General features: G+C 40.5%; 1 protein-coding gene and 2 long non-coding RNA genes across 3 annotated transcripts; 2 read left to right on the top strand and 1 right to left on the bottom strand.

Annotated features, from left to right (window-relative positions):
* Positions 1 to 3,234: 3,234 nt before the first annotated feature.
* Positions 3,235 to 6,586, top strand: kynu (kynureninase; the record flags this gene model as incomplete). Its single annotated transcript, XM_079336529.1, has 14 exons — positions 3,235 to 3,256; positions 3,337 to 3,515; positions 3,612 to 3,735; positions 3,812 to 3,894; positions 4,173 to 4,234; positions 4,321 to 4,392; positions 4,846 to 4,920; positions 5,000 to 5,146; positions 5,236 to 5,334; positions 5,408 to 5,481; positions 5,577 to 5,629; positions 5,804 to 5,889; positions 5,979 to 6,209; positions 6,464 to 6,586. Exons 2-14 carry the CDS (start codon positions 3,347 to 3,349, stop codon positions 6,584 to 6,586), a joined length of 1,398 nt encoding a protein of 465 aa, XP_079192655.1. The 5' UTR covers positions 3,235 to 3,256; positions 3,337 to 3,346.
* A 2,262-nt stretch (positions 6,587 to 8,848) lies between these two features.
* Positions 8,849 to 10,185, top strand: LOC306819044. The gene is made up of 3 exons (XR_013778477.1): positions 8,849 to 8,990; positions 9,689 to 9,804; positions 10,059 to 10,185. It is a non-coding gene; the product is annotated as an uncharacterized lncRNA (long non-coding RNA).
* A 652-nt stretch (positions 10,186 to 10,837) lies between these two features.
* Positions 10,838 to 11,190, bottom strand: LOC306819036. Its single transcript, XR_013778469.1, has 2 exons — positions 10,988 to 11,190; positions 10,838 to 10,898 (listed from the first exon to the last, which is right to left on the bottom strand). It is a non-coding gene; the product is annotated as an uncharacterized lncRNA (long non-coding RNA).
* Between the last annotated feature and the right edge of the window lie 6,099 nt (positions 11,191 to 17,289).

Genomic DNA, 17,289 nt, shown 5'->3' with positions numbered 1-17,289 from the left:
AGGGGGGGGGGGGGGGGGGGGGTGCTCGTGTAGGTGGTACCTCCGTTATCCTCGACACAGAAAAGTCAGCGACATGATCCAAACGCAACAGAAGTCCTGACAGCAGCGTTCGTCACGGTGAATCTAAACTTAGAGAGCTTTTAGGACCATAACGACGCAGTTCTGTGCGTAAAAGTACATGCACCAAAAAAAGAAAAGAAAATATGCTAACAATTAAAGAAGACGTTACACATCTCATGTTTCTACAAACAAACATTTTCTGCAGCTAAGATGACTCAGTGACTCTGGACATGTCGTGCCTTTCTCTGATGAATGACTGTAATCAGCAGCTGGAGGCGTAAACATGAATTAGTGTAAAAATCATCCAGCAGACTTTACAGTAACAGTATAAACAGGCAGACCTCATGCACTCAGTATGTGAGATATAAAGTGTCAGGATCACAGAGGAAACAAACATGATGGATGAATGGAAAGTTTTATTTTCCTTTCAGGGATTTCATGAAGAATTTTTTTTCTACATGTCAATGAGAGCGACTTTAAATGTTCTGAATGTGTAGTTTTTAGGTTTATTTAGGTTTTAACTCTGAATGTGAACATGTCTGACTTCTGTCGGCTATAATGTTATTTTCTAACCAAATGTCTTTGCAAAAAAAGAGAGTTTTAAACTTGATGGCCTTGTGGGACTTAAGTGGATTTAATGAAGAAGCCACGTAGCTTTTTAAGACTTAAAATACAGCGTTTAAATATTGTTCTTATTCAGCTGCAGTTCCTGGAAAGAGATTTGAATTTAAAGAAAGGAGACTGGTTCAGGCTTCATGTGCCTCGGCTCATTATCTCTTCATGTGACTGAAAACATTCGAGGTTGTGACTGAGGAGTTCTCAGCGTGTGGAGGTGAGAACCTGCAGAGCCCACACGGAGAAGGTGGTCGTCCTGAGTTTGCAGTAAACACCAGGAGCACGAGGCTGCAGAGACAAAGACAACATACCTTTCCACTAAATCACAGAGCCGAGCAGCAGGTGTTACAGCCGCGCGCCTTGTCATTCTGTCTCTGCTGCAAAACTGTGAGAACGTCTCGGACCCTCCGATTTCACCTGTCATGAGACGTCAGATTGAGTTGTTAATCTGGGCTCACAGATGAATTTCAAAGTCGCCGTCTGCATGTTGAAACGTGATGACTTGTCAGTTTGGTTATGATTCACATTCATGTATGTTGACACGGTTACCATGGAGATATCAGAGCATTAATCACAGCCCCTCAGTGGATGTTGCAGTTTTTGTTAAAGTCGGGAAGAAGACGAACTAAACGCATGAACACAGAATCTCGTCGTCCGTCTGTTCTGCACCAACGTGTCCTCGTCATACGAGTCGTGCACGTGCTGAAAAAGTGCTGACTCATGCACATTAGAGTCCCGAGAAGCTGCTGAAGGTCTATGAGGGAGCGGGGCTGGTAGCTGCTTGCTGGAGGAGAGAAAACATTATCTGCCACCTCCTTTGATGTCTGTGCCCTGAGAAACGACAGGGGGGGGGGGGGGTCCTGCCTCCTGAGCGTTTCCAGATGTCACACATCCTCCTTTACTGTGAGAACAACAAGCAGAGAACACACTAGAGGCATGTAGTGATGCCCCAAACATCTTGCAACCATCTTGTTTGTGCTCTCTTAAAAGAATGTGACTCATTCTGAACACGTCTGCATCCTGTACGCTCGTGTTTCCCCGTAACGCCGAGTTTACAAGTGAACATGCCATCAAAGTTTAAAATGTCCTAACTTTGTGTTATAAGGGAGTTTTTAAAGTGATGCATCCTCTTGAAGGTTGCAGTTGGAGCAAAGAGAGACGAACAGGCTGATTTGCAGTTTTCGGTGAAGAAGAGAAGTTCCTGCTGTTGGTCTGAAGAAGATCATTAAGGGTGTGTAAACAGGACGAGGGCAGAAGTCAACGAGCTTGACCCTGAAGGTCATCTTACTGAAGGTCACGTTTGAGGGGTTTGAAAGTGTGTTTATCTCACAGAAGGGTCGAGAGTTTCAACATAGCACGTGTTTACGAGTGTTGTTGTACACTTATAGTTGGAGGAGAGTCAACCAATCAGGTAGCAGAAACAGTAAATCCTCTGTGTGCTAATGACACCTGCCTTCAGCTGCGTTATAAAAAACATTTATAGATTGAATCAGGTGTGTTTTCATTGTCCTTAAACGATGCGAACAAAAGAACGTAATGCACAGAAACATTTCTGTTTTTGTGCTGGAAGTCATGAATGTGTTTAAAATGTGGACAGCTTTATTCAATGAGGTTACACTCTGCTGCCCTCTAGTGGACGGAGGTGGTTTAACATGCAGTGCTGTTTCAGTCAACTCCTCTGTCTCTGTTTAGATGGTGTTATTTCATACAGCTTTCTGAATGTGTTATCAGTTTGAAATAGGAGCGAGCCGAGCTGCAGGAAGAACAGTTTGGACTTCCTCGCCTGAAAGTGAAAGCACCAAAACAAGAAGTTTAAAACAAAAAAAAACAAAAAAGGGGGGAAGTGAAAGTTGTTATTGCCTCACAGATGGGCGTTTGGTCACCGGAATCTGAGTGTGATCCAGTCGAGCCCGGGTGGATTTATGAGGACAATGATTAACGTGCAGCGGTTCACACACACACACACACACACACACACAGAGGCTAAAGAGCGTGCTCAGAGGAGCAGAGATTTCACTCAGTGTGCGAAGACGACGGTCATCTGAAGGTAACAGCTGTCAGGATTCACTGTAACACAGAGTACGATGAATGTGAAGTAAAAGAAGGAAGTTGATGTTGAGAGTGTGTAAAGTGGACTTCATTAAATGTCAACATTTTGAAGTGATTCAGCTTTAAAGAGCAGAATGAAGGATTGAGTGTAATGTGATATTTGTGTGGCAGGTTGGATCACAGTGTGAAGAAGTTGGGTCATGTTTGTCCATTCAGGGCTTCTGTAGGAGCATGGGAATGTAACACAGTGGACTTTGTAGCTGCTGATTGTGCAGATTTAAAAAAGTGCTTGTGAGCGGATCTTTACGTTACGCAAACATCAGTGAAACTGTGAATACTTCCTCTGATTTAGATCCCTGAGTGTCTCCTTTTTGTTTGAGTTTACAGGACGGATCCCTGCAGAGATGAAGTCAGTGTTTATTACATGTTCAAAGTTGTTTCATCAAGAAATCGAGAAAATGTTCCTGCAGTTTGTCCTGACCTCTGTGGAGTGAAAGGACATGTTTGGTGTTTTTAAGAGAGAGACGTTGTGGTGCAAACAATCATCTTACTCCTTTACATGCATTCATTACAGCTCATAACGTGGCTTAAAGTTTCCTGTTGTCTCTGCAGGTCAGCAGTGATGGAGAAGTTTGAAGGCTTGACTCCGACAGAAACCTTTGAGCGAGTTTCTGCCTCTCTGGGATGCAGCGCGACGTCTGCAGAAGTGGCTGCGTTCCTCGACGAACGCGACAGCCTGAGACGTCTGCGGGATCATTTCCATGTCCCTAAAATAGCTGATTTACCTCCCTGTGAGTCCCAACGTTTTTGCACGTTCATTTGAATTCCTGCGTTATCTAGCTGCGTGAAAAACTAACCTGATGTTTTGTTGTTGTTTTTTTTGTCAGCTGATAAAAAGCTGGTGGACGACGTTGGTAAAGAGTGCATGTACTTGGTGGGAAACTCGTTGGGTCTTCAGCCCAGAAAGGCGAGGAAGTACCTGGAGGAGGAGCTGGAGATGTGGGCCAAGGCGTACGTTGCTCCTCTTTCATCGTCTTCAAAGAGAAATACCTGTGGAGCTGCATGGCTTAATTAATGTGTGTTACAGGGGAGTCCACGGTCACACAGTGGGGTCCAGGCCGTGGGCGTGGGCTGAAAACAATATGGAGGAAATGATGGCTGAAGTGGTCGGTGAGAAACACGCCCTAATGATCCTGCTATGACAGCTTTTGATGGCTGTTTGTGTGCAGCTGCTCGATGAGGTCGCTGCACTTTATGTCGGCTCCAAAGTTCACGTGGAGGTCTTTAAACCAGCGTGCATGGACAAACACAGCTCGTGCACGCTGACAGGATGCTGCAGTTTGACTTTATGATCTTCATGACAGAGAGAAGAAGTCGTTAATTGTTTTTAGAGCTTCACGTTGGAGTGTTTGATGATGAGAAAAGTTAAAGGTGTGTGTTTGTTTCAGGAGCTGAACCTGAGGAAGTGGCTCTGATGAACGGCCTGACGGTGAATTTACATCTTCTTCTGGTACGATGCGCTCTTTTGTGAACTCATGTGGCTGAAATAAAGTTGGTTTAAGACATGTGAAAGTATTGAATATGTTGTTTCTGCAGCTTTCCTTCTACAAACCGACTGCAGCTCGGCACAAAATCCTCCTGGAGGACAAAGCCTTTCCTTCAGACCATGTGAGTGAAAAAGTCCAAACGCTGCAAAGATGGACTTTATTAGACCGACGTGTTTGATGGTCTGTAAAGTGGTCAAATGAAAGGTGATGTTTGGGTGAAGGTTTCTGTAAAGTCCTCTCCAACACTTCTTTTTTACTGGCTGGTTGTTCTCCTGATGAACTTTGACTCCTTCTGTGTGACGGCGGTCAGTGAAGTGAAACCCTCTGCATGGTAAAAGACGTGATCTGTCATGTCATGACTACAGTGTTAGTGCAGTACAGCTGTGATTAAAGATCTCAAGCTGCATGTTAATGCAGTCTGTACCTGGTGCATCATGTCTCAGTGACACACCAGCAGCCTTTAGTGCAGCAGAAGGGGCTTGAAAGAGCTCAGAGCAGGACTTTTTTTTAACCCACTTGTCATTAAGTTATGAACAAGCCTGCTTCATTGTTTGTGTGTCTCTTGTGTCCTCAGTACGCCGTCGAGTCTCAGATCAGACTGCGAGGATTCGACCCTCAGAAGAGCATGCTGCTGCTGTCACCCAGACCGGTACGATAGTTCTTCCAGTCATACTGATGTTTACAGACTGTGATCAGTCCCACTGATGGAGATTGTTGCTCCCACTCAGGGAGAAGACACGCTGAGGACCGAGGACATCCTGGACGTGATCGAGAAGGAGGGAGACTCCATCGCCGTGGTGATGTTCAGTGGAGTCCAGTACTACACGGGACAGCTGTTCAACATGGCCGCCATCACTGAGGCTGGACACAAGAAGGTGACAAACACACGTCAGAACTTATTTTGTGCATGGTGTTAAAACCCTGAGAGAACTAATGCAGTCAGTTTGTCCTGTGTGCTGGTCAGGGTTGTTACGTCGGGTTCGATTGTGCTCACGCTGCAGGAAACGTGGAGCTGAAGCTGCACGAGTGGGACGTGGACTTTGCCTGTTGGTGCTCCTATAAGGTACGGTTAAATGTAAGGACTCATCACAGGACACTTCTAATGCATGTTAATGTAACGCCTGTCTTTCTGTCAGTACTTAAACTCAGGAGCTGGAGGTATCGCCGGAGCGTTTATCCACAACAAGCACAACGACACCATCAAACCGGCGTGAGTGAATAACCTTTTGTCAGACTGTGTTTGATCGTAGGAATATAAAATAAACCAGTGAAAGAAAACATGTCATGTTTGTCTGTGTGCTGCAGGCTGACCGGCTGGTGGGGACACAACCTGAAGAGTCGCTTCCAGATGAATAACGGTAATAAAGGCAATGTTTTCATTATCCACACAGCTCATAAAACTTTGACTGGTTTGACAGTCGTGGAAAGCCATGTGTTGTTTTCAAGGTTTGTGTGCCATCGTGTGGTTTCCTTTAGTATTACAGCCTGTCCATGAAGAAGTCCTTTGACTTGATGTTTCTCTGTGTTGTCAGTGATGGATCTGCAGCCTGGCGTAAGCGGCTTCAGGCTCTCCAACCAGTCCATCCTACTGGTCTGTCCTCTGCAGGCCAGTTTGGAGGTAGGATAAGGTTTGAAAGTTGTCAGAAATGAAAAGCTTGTGTGTTCCTCATGTGGACTAGATGTACCTCTTGGTGTTTGCGTCATCAGGTGTTTAAAATGAGCAGTATGAAGTGTTTGCGTAAGAAGTCCATCCTGTTGACGGGCTACCTGGAGTTTCTGATCCGCCATTACTACACCCAAGACCCCGCCCAGCCTGAGAAGCCTCACGTACGCATCATCACGCCCTCTGACCCCGAGCAGAGAGGATGCCAGTTGTCACTGTGCTTCTCTGTCCCCATCAAGAAGGTTTTTGGAGAGCTCGAGAGGAGGGGTGTCGCTGTAAGTTGTGTGAAGTTTTTTAAATAATTATTGAAATGAAGCAAAACTGCAGTGATGAAGTTGACTAAAAAAGTCTTAATTAGTCTGTGTGCTAATCTCCTGGGAATATATGCGTGTGTTATAAGTATAAGTGTTTGATGCTACGATGTGAATCTAAATAAAATATTAGATTATTATGTTGTTTTTTTTGCCTGTGTAAATGATATAAAATATATATTATTATCCTGCATGACATTGTGTTTGGTGTGTTTCAGTGTGACATGAGGGAGCCGAGCGTGCTGCGAGTGGCCCCTGTGCCGCTTTACAACACGTTCATGGACGTGCATCGTTTTGTGGAGACGCTTGGTGCTGCTCTCGAGGAGGAAAAGAAGAGTTAGTGGAATTTGTTTTACTGGAGATTGTTCATGTGTTTTTAACAACGACTAAGAATAAAAAGAAATGTACAAGTCAGAGTGAAGAACGGCCCCCTGTCCTCACTGTGACTGTCCCACTCAGTCTCTTGTTTTTTTTCTTCCTCTTTTGTCTTTGTGGTGACGATGTTGAACTTCATTCACAAACATTCAGAGATAACTCAGCCTAGAAGTGATTTAGAAACAATCTCAGAGCAGGGAAAAGACAAACTTTTATCTTTGCTGAGGAGGCGTGGTCATCCCGGTTGCTAGGTAACGAAGAATCATAACATCTACTCTACTCTGCTTCAAGGTCTATTAAAACCTGGGAAATGTGCAAATCTACTATCAATCATAGAAAAGATCCCTAATAATATGCACAAATACAACAGTGTGTACTTCATTAACAAAGTAAATGGACTTAATGTGTTTTATTCAAAATCGATAAATAAATATCGGTAAATATTTAGATATATTTGTTCTGCTTTTGCTTGAAGAGTAAACGTGTGTAGCTCTTGTCACAGCTGTTTCAGGTTGAATGAATAAACGCTTACATTAGGACAAACACTACTTTAGTGTCAGTGAGTAAGCAAAAAATGATTGTAGAAAGTGATTACAGATGATTGTTTCCACTTCCTGCTCAGCAGGTGATCTCTGTGACTTTCTCTACTTCTCCAGGCAGCCAGAGGAATAGTTCATATGCTGTATAACATCCTTAACACACGGCGATGTAATATTCATTAAACTGCCCGTCACCTATTGGTTGTTTCAGAAATCACTGAACGCACTTTCGACAGGTGTGCCTGAAAGTTATTGACTTTGACTGTCTTAATGGAACTTTAAAAATAAACTGGATAAAAGCCTGGATCCAACATAGCAACTCCTTCTGGTTCTGTATTCCAAATCATTTATTTAGTAAAATTGGAGGGTTAAAATTTCTTCTTGTCACAGATTTTGACATCAACAAACTTCCTATTTCTTTATCAGAGTTCCATAAACAAATATTATTGTATTGGAAATTGTTATATGTCCATAACTTCTCACCCCACTCCACTGTACTCTGGAATAATAGATATGTACTATACAGAAAGAAATCTTTGTTTTTTGAAGATTGGTTTAGAAAAGGTATTTGGTCCCTGGTTGACTTGATGGATGACAATGGTCACTTATTAAACTATGATCAATTCTGCACAAAACATAACTTCAACCCAATGAAAGCGGATTTTGATAAGCTACAAAAAGCACTTCCTCAAGAATTTGTCTTCCTGACGAAAAATATAATGACACATCAGACTATTCAACCGCGATTGGCTCCACTTTCAATTCAAGGTATTCTAATATGGGATAAAAAGTGTAATAATCCTTCATAAGAAAATCATTCACGGACAAATCATTCCCAGGAAAGCAAAACAAAAATAACATCTTGAATAAATTTGATGAAGGTTCTGTTGGCAAACTAAGATCTTTGTATCTCAAACTACCTTTACCCCCTAAAACTAAAGAAATACATTTCAAAATCATGAATGACATCTACCCATCCAAAGAATTACTTAGGTTACGCTTCAATATTGAAGATAACATCTGTTCATTCTGCAAAAGTGACATAGAAACCACGGACCATATCTTTTTCTCATGTGATGTGACTCATACATTCTGGGTTGAGGTCCATAAATGGATCACAAAGGGAATATCGTCACGTCTACCTTCCATCTCCAGAGATGATATTACATTTGGAATCTCAAACAATACAAATGAGGAACTTTGTCTTAATTTGATTCTGTGTCTGGCAAAATTCTTTATTCACAAGAATAGATTTTTAAAGTCATCCCCCAATTTTGTCTCTTTTCTGAATGATTTCAAACTTTATCTCAAGTCCTTAAAACTAATTAATGGAAAAAAAGCAAAAATTATATACGATATTTTGAAAAACTTTCCCAAAGTATTAGACAACTAACATTACATACCCTTGTATATTTCATTTACTATTTATTTCTCCTTAATTTCCTTTTTCTTCTCAGTTCAGACCTCATTTATTATTTCTTAAGATTGTCATTTATTTTCTCTATTTTGAAATGAAGTGCTGGATGTTGACGTTGCAATTCTGATGTACTTGTTTTCTACGTTTGTACTAAAAGAAACGTTCAATAAAGTTTTTGAATGGAAAAAAAAAAAAGTTTTCTACGTTTGTACTAAAAGAAACGTTCAATAAAGTTTTTGAATGAAAAAACTTTCGACAGGTGTTCGGTCCCGGATATGACGTAGAAGTTTCGCGACGAAGCGGAAGTAAAATCAGTGGAGCAGAGAGAATCTGTAAACAGAGTTGAACGCGTGTGAAAGCTGTGAAAATTCACTGGATTGTTCTCAGCAGAAGTCTTCTCCAGGACACGGAGGGGTGAGTGGATTATTCTTTGTAGTTTGTGTTTGAAGTGAGGAAGTGAAACTCTTGAATCTAGACGGAAGTGTGTCGGTGAATTTCCGGTCATTTGTGACCAGCTGTGATTTATTTGTCAAGCAGAAAGAATACATGACTCTTAAACAATTACAAAAGAAAAACCCCCAAGTACAAATCAGGTTTTTGTTTCATACAATTAGATGCAAATGTGTTTTGTGTAAAGTGTCACGTTAATGAATGAACTAAACAATGGACTGACCTTATTGTGTGGACAATCCTTAAGACCACATCAGCTACACAAATACATAATGGCCCTACATGTTTTCCTTATAGGTACATTGATAACTACATTTATAAAGTTACAGTGATCCCTGAATGTTGTCTGCTCATGTTCATCAGACATGAACAGATGTTATTAGCTGATGTTGATCTGTTGTGTTGTATGAAGTTAATTCTTCCATCTCGTCCACTAAACTGCTGATTCAGAGACTGTGTTCATATGTTCATAGGAGAGATGATATTGGCATTTTGTGCGTCTAACAAGAAAAGACGTGAGAAAAAGTAATTGGTATGAGAACATGTACAGGTATATATTCCAATACCTGTCCATGTATCCTTCATCACAGAGCAGTGCTGTGTGATGAAGGACTTTTGTTATGGAAGGTTTAATCCAATCCGTGATGTCTTCTTTGTCTCAGTATGGGGGTCCTCTTCCTTTTAACCAGCACACTGATGGACATGAAATGTTCCGCTGAGAGTCACACAGGACGGTGAGGAGCCTGATCCAGTCTGGGTTCACCATGCAGCTACACTTGTAAGTTCACTACTTCCTCCCATGATTGATTTCAAAAGACTCAGTCAAATGTTGGACGCATATAAGCTGCATTCATATCAATTATGAAAGTTGACATCTCACATGCTCTGTTATTGTTAGCAGAACAACTTTTACATCATGTTAAACGCAGACACAACCACACAGTATGTGAACACACTTTTATTAAGTTCATCTGTAGGGTCACATGACAACACAAAATGTTTTACACAAGCTGTCTGCCTCCTTTTTTCCAGAAATCCTTCTCAGCAGGAGGAAGAGGCGTCCCTGAGAATACATCAACTGTATGGTAACAAAAGTGATCTTAAAAGTAACTATTCTGTCATTTAGAAGTCTGATATGCTGTTAAAGGCAGCTCATTTCCTCTATAAACCAATCAAGCCTCTCTTGCAACCCTGCCTTTAATGTTGGGTCAGCTAAGTAAGTGAACCTGACTGTACTCCTTTTGTTTGACAGAACAGTCCTACTCATCTGCTACCAATAGGTCATTTATTTTTCTTAGAGAAGGTTTACATATTCTGTCATTTTCCTTTGAGGTGTTTAAACAAAGACAAGTTTGACTGAATGTTTTTTGCTGAAGAATTAACATTTCTTGCTGTGGATGTGTCTTCAGGTTTTTAAAGTAACTGTTGTCCTGTTGATGTAAGCGAGTGTATGTTTTGTTAAATTTTATCAGTGTGATGCTAAAGCTAAACTGACAGGTGTTTTTCACTTTGAAAAATACTCTACAAGTGGTTGAAACATTTTTAATGAAAACATGTTGAAAGTAGTTGAGTTTCCAAAGCAGCACACAGATGTGTAAAACAAAGAATAGTGTGGTTAGGTTGAGCATGCTGAATATTTAACATTTCCTGCTGTGAAAGTGTCTTCAGGTTTTAAAAGTGACTCTGCATGAGAAGTCTCTCCTGTTCATGTAAGTATGGTGTTTATCTAATTAAGTGTAGGTTTACTTAAACGTTAGCAGTGTGATGCTAAAGCTAATCTGTCAGGTGTTTTTCACTTTGAAAAATTCTACACAAGAGGTTGAAAGATTTTTAATCTGCACATGTCCTCAGTTTCCAAAGCAGCACACAGACCTGTAAAAGAAACAAGCAAATGGGTAAAGCACATGTTAGCTAGCATTAGCATAAAGAAAAAGTGACTAAGTGTTTTGAAAAGTACTCACGGTGGTTCTGGGGTGAATCGGGCAGCATACCTGGCCGGGGCCGGCTTACGTGTGCTCGGCCAAGTGGCGCAGGACAAGTGGCCTTTCCCCTGCTTTTGCCCTGCCGCGTGCCGCTGCCGCGCCAAGACACGACTGACTCTTTGTACTCTGCTCCCGCAGGTGTTCAGCTCGGACTCGGGGCAGGTGAACTGACTTTTCTGCATCTAGACGTGAGAAGGATCCCTAAACTCCTCGCAGACATCACGCCATCATTAACACTTCTGATCAATGAAGCTTTCAATAAACATACTGCTCATAATGAAGCCTCACACTTTTACCTCTGCTGAAGAACAAACTGACGACGTGTGGTGTAAATCATCTACATCCTGAACCTCTGCACCTTTATTTACATTTCTAATACATGTTGCCCTCCAGGCTATCATTGAATATGTAATGAGTAGAGTCAGAGAGCACGTTTCATGTAAACATGACTTTATTCTAATTCAACACACTAAACACTTTCTAACAGAGACAAATCATCTTACCACAGAGGTTCAGCAGCTCACCTGAAACACACAAAACAAACACAGAGGTCAGGATGGGAGTTCATCTTCAACACACTCAGCGTTTACTTCACTTTATCCCACATGACTAACAGACATCAGAAACACCAGGATGTGACGTCAACATCAAGTCAGCTGTTCATTTCACTCTTTTCTTTAGGATTCAGTGAACCCATGTTTCTTTCTCATCCTCCCATTAAACACTAATATTATATGTTCTCTACTTCATGCTTTTAGAAGAAAACAGAGGACTCATGTTATTTTGTAAACTTAGCATCTATTCCTTCTGATCCACAACCTAAACATTAGATCACTGGCACTAGAGCTGTATTATCATTTCTTTAATCACAGGCTGTCAATGACTCGTGATTAAAAGGCGCCCTCTAGTGGTCACTTTGTTCATTTCACCAGGCTGCTTTTAAAACTGAACTCAAGTCCACAGCTGCACAAACTCTTCACAGTCTTTATCATGTTGATTAAATGTTCTTATCTTAAATCTTCAGCAGAGACTCCATCATCACTTCAACGATCCTTCTTCTCAACGTGTCGTCCAATCAGGCCTCAGATCTACACCGACGTCGCTGGACTTCCTGCAGAGGAAGAGAAACACATTTTAGTTCCTGACGTCAAATACAACAAAGAATATATTTGATAAATACTGAAGATTAACAAGAGAAAACTGTTTTAATAAAAAGACATCTTTCAAAACTGTGACTAAGTTTTATGATTCACCGATTTATACTTTAATATATTTAGAGTTTGATAAAAATCATTTGATTATCGTCTATCATTAAATATTAAGTGTATACACTGAAGGTTGACAAGCTTTAATTCAAAAACTTGTAGCTGGAATAAAATGTTTAAATTATAAATGATTCCATCATATGTTTAAATCATCATTTACGTTTAACAGGAAGGACTTATTTAAATTATTACTTTAATAAGCAGTTTAAATATATATATATTAACAATTAGCACTAAAATGTATGTTGATTAAAAATGTCAAAGACACCAAAAGAAACTTTAAAACATATTTGGGGGTTAAAAGTTGAATAAAAAACTCTGAAGAATCAGTTAAATACAGGTCTAAGGTAAAACTGTGTAACGTTTCTCATACAGCAGTTTAAACTCCAATATATAATAGCTTTTTAGACTTATATATATATATAATATTAACCGTTTAAAAGGAGTTTATATATCATTTTATTTGTCGTTTACGAGGACATGCTGCATTCAGAGAAACGCATTTTATGGCTTATATATCATTTTACATACAAACGGCGCCCTCTGGTGGACATTTGGAAATTCATACTAGTAACAACCAGATGGCGTAATTTCCCATTTTAATTAACTAAATCGGTGGTCTTTATCATGTTAATCAAATGTTCTTATCTTAAATCTTCAGCAGAGACTCCATCATCATCTCTTCCCGACGTGTCGTCCAATCAGGCTGCAGATCTACAAATAAAAACAAAAAGAGGAGATTTCAGAGACACCCTCCTGTTCTTTGTTTTCTCTTCTTACTCTGCACATAAATCAATAAACACTACAGAAACGTGTTTACGGGTAAATGTTTAGCGGAATAAATCAAAGGAACAAACAAACAGGTGGACTCACCTCAACAATCCTCTCAGAGTCCGTCCATGTGCAGATACCTGCGCACACCTGTCTCCCATCACAATCACACACAGCACACCCAAACACTCACACCTCTTCTTTCCGTCACTTTCACTCAACAACACCGTGTTCACTTCTTCTTCTTCTTCTCACATTATTCAAAACCAAAGTACAAACTGTTTACTGGTAGCCTTAGCACACGTATTAGCACACCTTAACATTAACCTGGCTGACGTCACTCTGACGCTCTTCCGGTTTTTCATTTATTTATTTTTTTTGTGCGATCTTACACGCAGACATAAAACAATAAATACTTAAAGACATTCAGGGGTTCACAGTAGAGCAAATAAAAGGACTCTACAGATCTTTATATGGCTCCATCATAGTGTCTGTTTGGGCAGCTTTGTTTTTCTTCATGACTTTTGTTTTAATGACTAGCACTAAAATATCTTGATTAAAAATATAATAATAATAACGACACAAAAAGAAACTTACAAAACATTTGAGGATTAAAAGTTAAATTTAAAAAAGCGATGAAGAACGACTCCATTAAATATAACATAACATATATGAATAGTAACCACCAGAGGGCGCCCTTCGTATGTAAAATGATATATTGGCCATAAAATGCACTTCTCTGAATACAGTTCCTTGTAGGCTTTACAAACATCCACCAGATGGCGCCAGTTCTCATTTTAATTAACTAAGGTGGTCTAAATGTTATACCAAGACATGAAGACGGACAGCTACGTTAAATAATGGTCACATGTAAAATAAAAAAACACTGATGACTGAGTATCTACACTTCTGTTTCTTCCTTTCACAGCTTTGATCATCAACCATGCTGCCCCTGGTGGATCGGAGGAGCTGATAGTCCACATGCAAGGCTGGACACTGTCTGGGACCCCAGACCAGTTGAGGCCCCCTGAGGGCTTACAAAGTTTAAACCAAAGCAGTAGCCCTAAGTCTGTATTTTTTGCAATGACAGTAGGAAACCTTCTGTGATATGGCTGTTTGCCATGTTTTAAGGCATTTAAATGACTCTTTTAAATTTTAAAAGATATTCAGTTTACTGTGCCAGTTTGAAGGCCCCTTTTGCGTTAACTGACATCATTTTAGTTGCCATTCCATCTGTGTTTGTGTCTTTAGCTCTGTCTGCTAAAAGCCCAGGCGGTGCTGATGAGACAGCATGAGTCTACCACTTTATTTCAAAAGTGCAATATAAAAAAAAATATCTTACTATTTTTAATACTCTCTGACCAATTAGGAGTATTTCTCTCTTCTCAAAAGAAGCAATATCTCACCTATGCCACAAGGGGGCAGCATATAACCGGTACAGACCCAAGAGCTAAACACTCAGGACAAAACCATTCATTCAATGACTATTTGAAATGACAAGTTTTAATCTGAATGTATGTCCAGCACACACAAGAAGCTTGCAGCATTTAAATAAATATGTGATGCAAAAATAAAGCGTAACATTAAACTAATTAAAATATCATTGTTAGCACCTTTTTTTCCCAATTCTGAACCTGTAGTGTAACGTTCTCATGTGCACAGAGGATATATGTACACAAAACCTGTTATATATTTGCACATTTATACACCTTTTTAAGAGTCAAAGTGGTCAAATGGATCTCACCGTTAAAAATGAAAAAAGTCCATTTTCCTCCCTTTGCCCTGACTGCTTCATTAATCCTCTCCCACAGCCGAGCTCACACATCTCCCACTCATTCTCCCTGGTCTCTTTTTATCCTTTGAACCACATGTCAACTGACCTGACATTTCAACGTCTCATAGGCTCTTTTTTTTTTTTACTGTACAGGCTGCCAGTCGTTTCTACCAAAGCTGGAGAAGGATGAGAGACTTTCTGAACTCTGAAATCAAGAGGGTCCTAACTGTCTTCACTTCCTTCCTGAGGCTTTCTGGAGGCCATTTAGACTTGCAAGGAATCCTCAATAAAACACTTTCAAATTGCGTCGAGTCGGAAACGATTCGTGAACTAGCCTATGTTTGGGATCAAGTGTATGACTCTCTTTTCAGCTGCAGTACTTTTTATTATAAATACAATTAATATAAAATGCTTTATATAATAAAAAGGGTGTTTTTTTATTGAGGCAGAGGAAACACTGACATATGCAGAGACTATATGCATGACACACAATCCAGTGAAGAGACTGTACAATTCTTGCCTGGTCTTTTCTCTCTCAGTCACAAATACAAAAGACGCGTAAACACATGCAGCGTTTGTATTTTACAAACATCAAAAAGCCCAGTCTGTCTTCTGGCGAGCTCTAAATTAATTGGCGTCGCCCAGCATCCCACCCACATCTTGTCGTCTTGCTGCCCGCAGTGAATACTTGTTTTTCTGTGTAAACACGACAGATAGTGTATTAAGATGGACAGAGAAACCTGAGAGTGAAGCCAAATTATTAGAGCTCCCCCTGCTGACTGCTTACAGTATAGGTCATAAGCCACACCTCCTCCATGTAAACAGATGGGGAGTGGGTCAAACTCTAAAGTCCAAATATACGGAATTATTTTTCGACATAGGTTTGTATGTCGTTTTTTTTAATTTTTTCGACATAGGTATGTATGTCGTTTTTTTTAATTTTTTCGACATAGGTATGTATGTCGGTTTCTTCATTTTTCGACATAGGTATGTATGTCGTTTTTTTTAATTTTTTCGACATAGGTATGAGTGTCGTTTTTTTACGTTTTTCGACATAGGTATGTATGTCATTTTTTCCACTTTTTTCGACATTGAATCAAACCTTTAAAATCCACGGTGTCCAACCAAGACTCGAATCACCGACCTCCAGCCTCAAAAACCGTCCACTAACTCCTGAGCAAGACACAGGTGACTGAGTTTGTCATACCCTTTCAGTCTTTCATGACTGACGAAGGGTAGAAACGTGAAGTTAGCGAAGTCAGCGGGCATAGTTAGGTGTATACCCGGGGCCAGAGCGGGCGACATCATGGCTCACTTAAAGCTGCTGACAAAGGCTAAACGTAGATTTGATAAAATTGTAATTCATGTCGGCACAAATCACTCCCGACTTCGCCAGTCGGAAATTACTAAAGTTAATGTGGAGTCGGTGTGTAGTTTTGCTAAGACGATGTCGGACTCCGTAGTTTTCTCTGGTCCTCTCCCTAATTTGACCAGTGATGACATGTATAGCCGCATGTCTTCATTCAACCGCTGGCTATCGAGGTGGTGTCCAGCAAACGATGTGGGCTTCATAGATAACTGGCAGTCCTTCTGGGGAAAGCCTGGTCTGCTAGCTAGAGATGGCATCCATCCTACTCTGGTTGGTGCAGCTCTATTATCTAGAAACATAGCAGAGTTTATTAGTCCCAAACCCTGACAACTCATCAGAGTTCAGACCAGGATGCAGAGCTGCAGTCTTACACACTTCTCTGCGCTTCCTTTAGATCTGTTTACCTGCCACTATAGCTGTCCTTGTGACTGTAAATCTAACTGTAACTCAGTGACTTACTTTGTTTAACTGAAACCTGGCTTTCTCAGGATGAATATGTTAGTTTAAATGAATCCACCCCTCCCAGTCATTTGAATGCTCATATAGCTCGAGACACTGGTCGAGGTGGTGGAGTAGCAGCTATTTTTAATTCTGCTCTTATAATCAATCCTCCACCAAAGCTGAATTATACCTCTTTTGAAAGTCTTGCACTCAGTCTTTCACATCCAGTCTCTAGAACTTTTCAGCCAGTTCTAGTTGTTATAGTTTACCGCCCTCCCGGCCCATATTCAGAATTTCTATCACACATAGTTCTTAGCAGTGATAGAATAATTGTTGTAGGTGATTTCAATATGTGGATGTTGTTAATGACAGTCTTAGCACGGCTTTCATGTCTCTATTGGACTCTATTGGCTTCACCCAGGGTGTAAACAAACCTACTCATCCATTTAACCACACCCTGGATCTTGTTTTAGCTTATGGTATTGAAATTAATAATTTGTCTGTTTTTCTGGAAAATTTCTTCACACGTGTGTATGAACCTTTAGCCTGACACGTAACATGCACAATCTGTCACACTAACAAACATTTAGACCAGCCACAGTACCTCTTGGTGGACGCTCTTCACACACCTTCATCACCTCCACATCGGCCAATCAGGCCA

Source organism: Symphodus melops (assembly GCF_947650265.1).
Source record: "Symphodus melops genome assembly, chromosome: 23".
NCBI lineage: Eukaryota > Metazoa > Chordata > Actinopteri > Labriformes > Labridae > Symphodus > Symphodus melops.
This window is presented reverse-complemented; position numbering and strand designations above follow the sequence as displayed.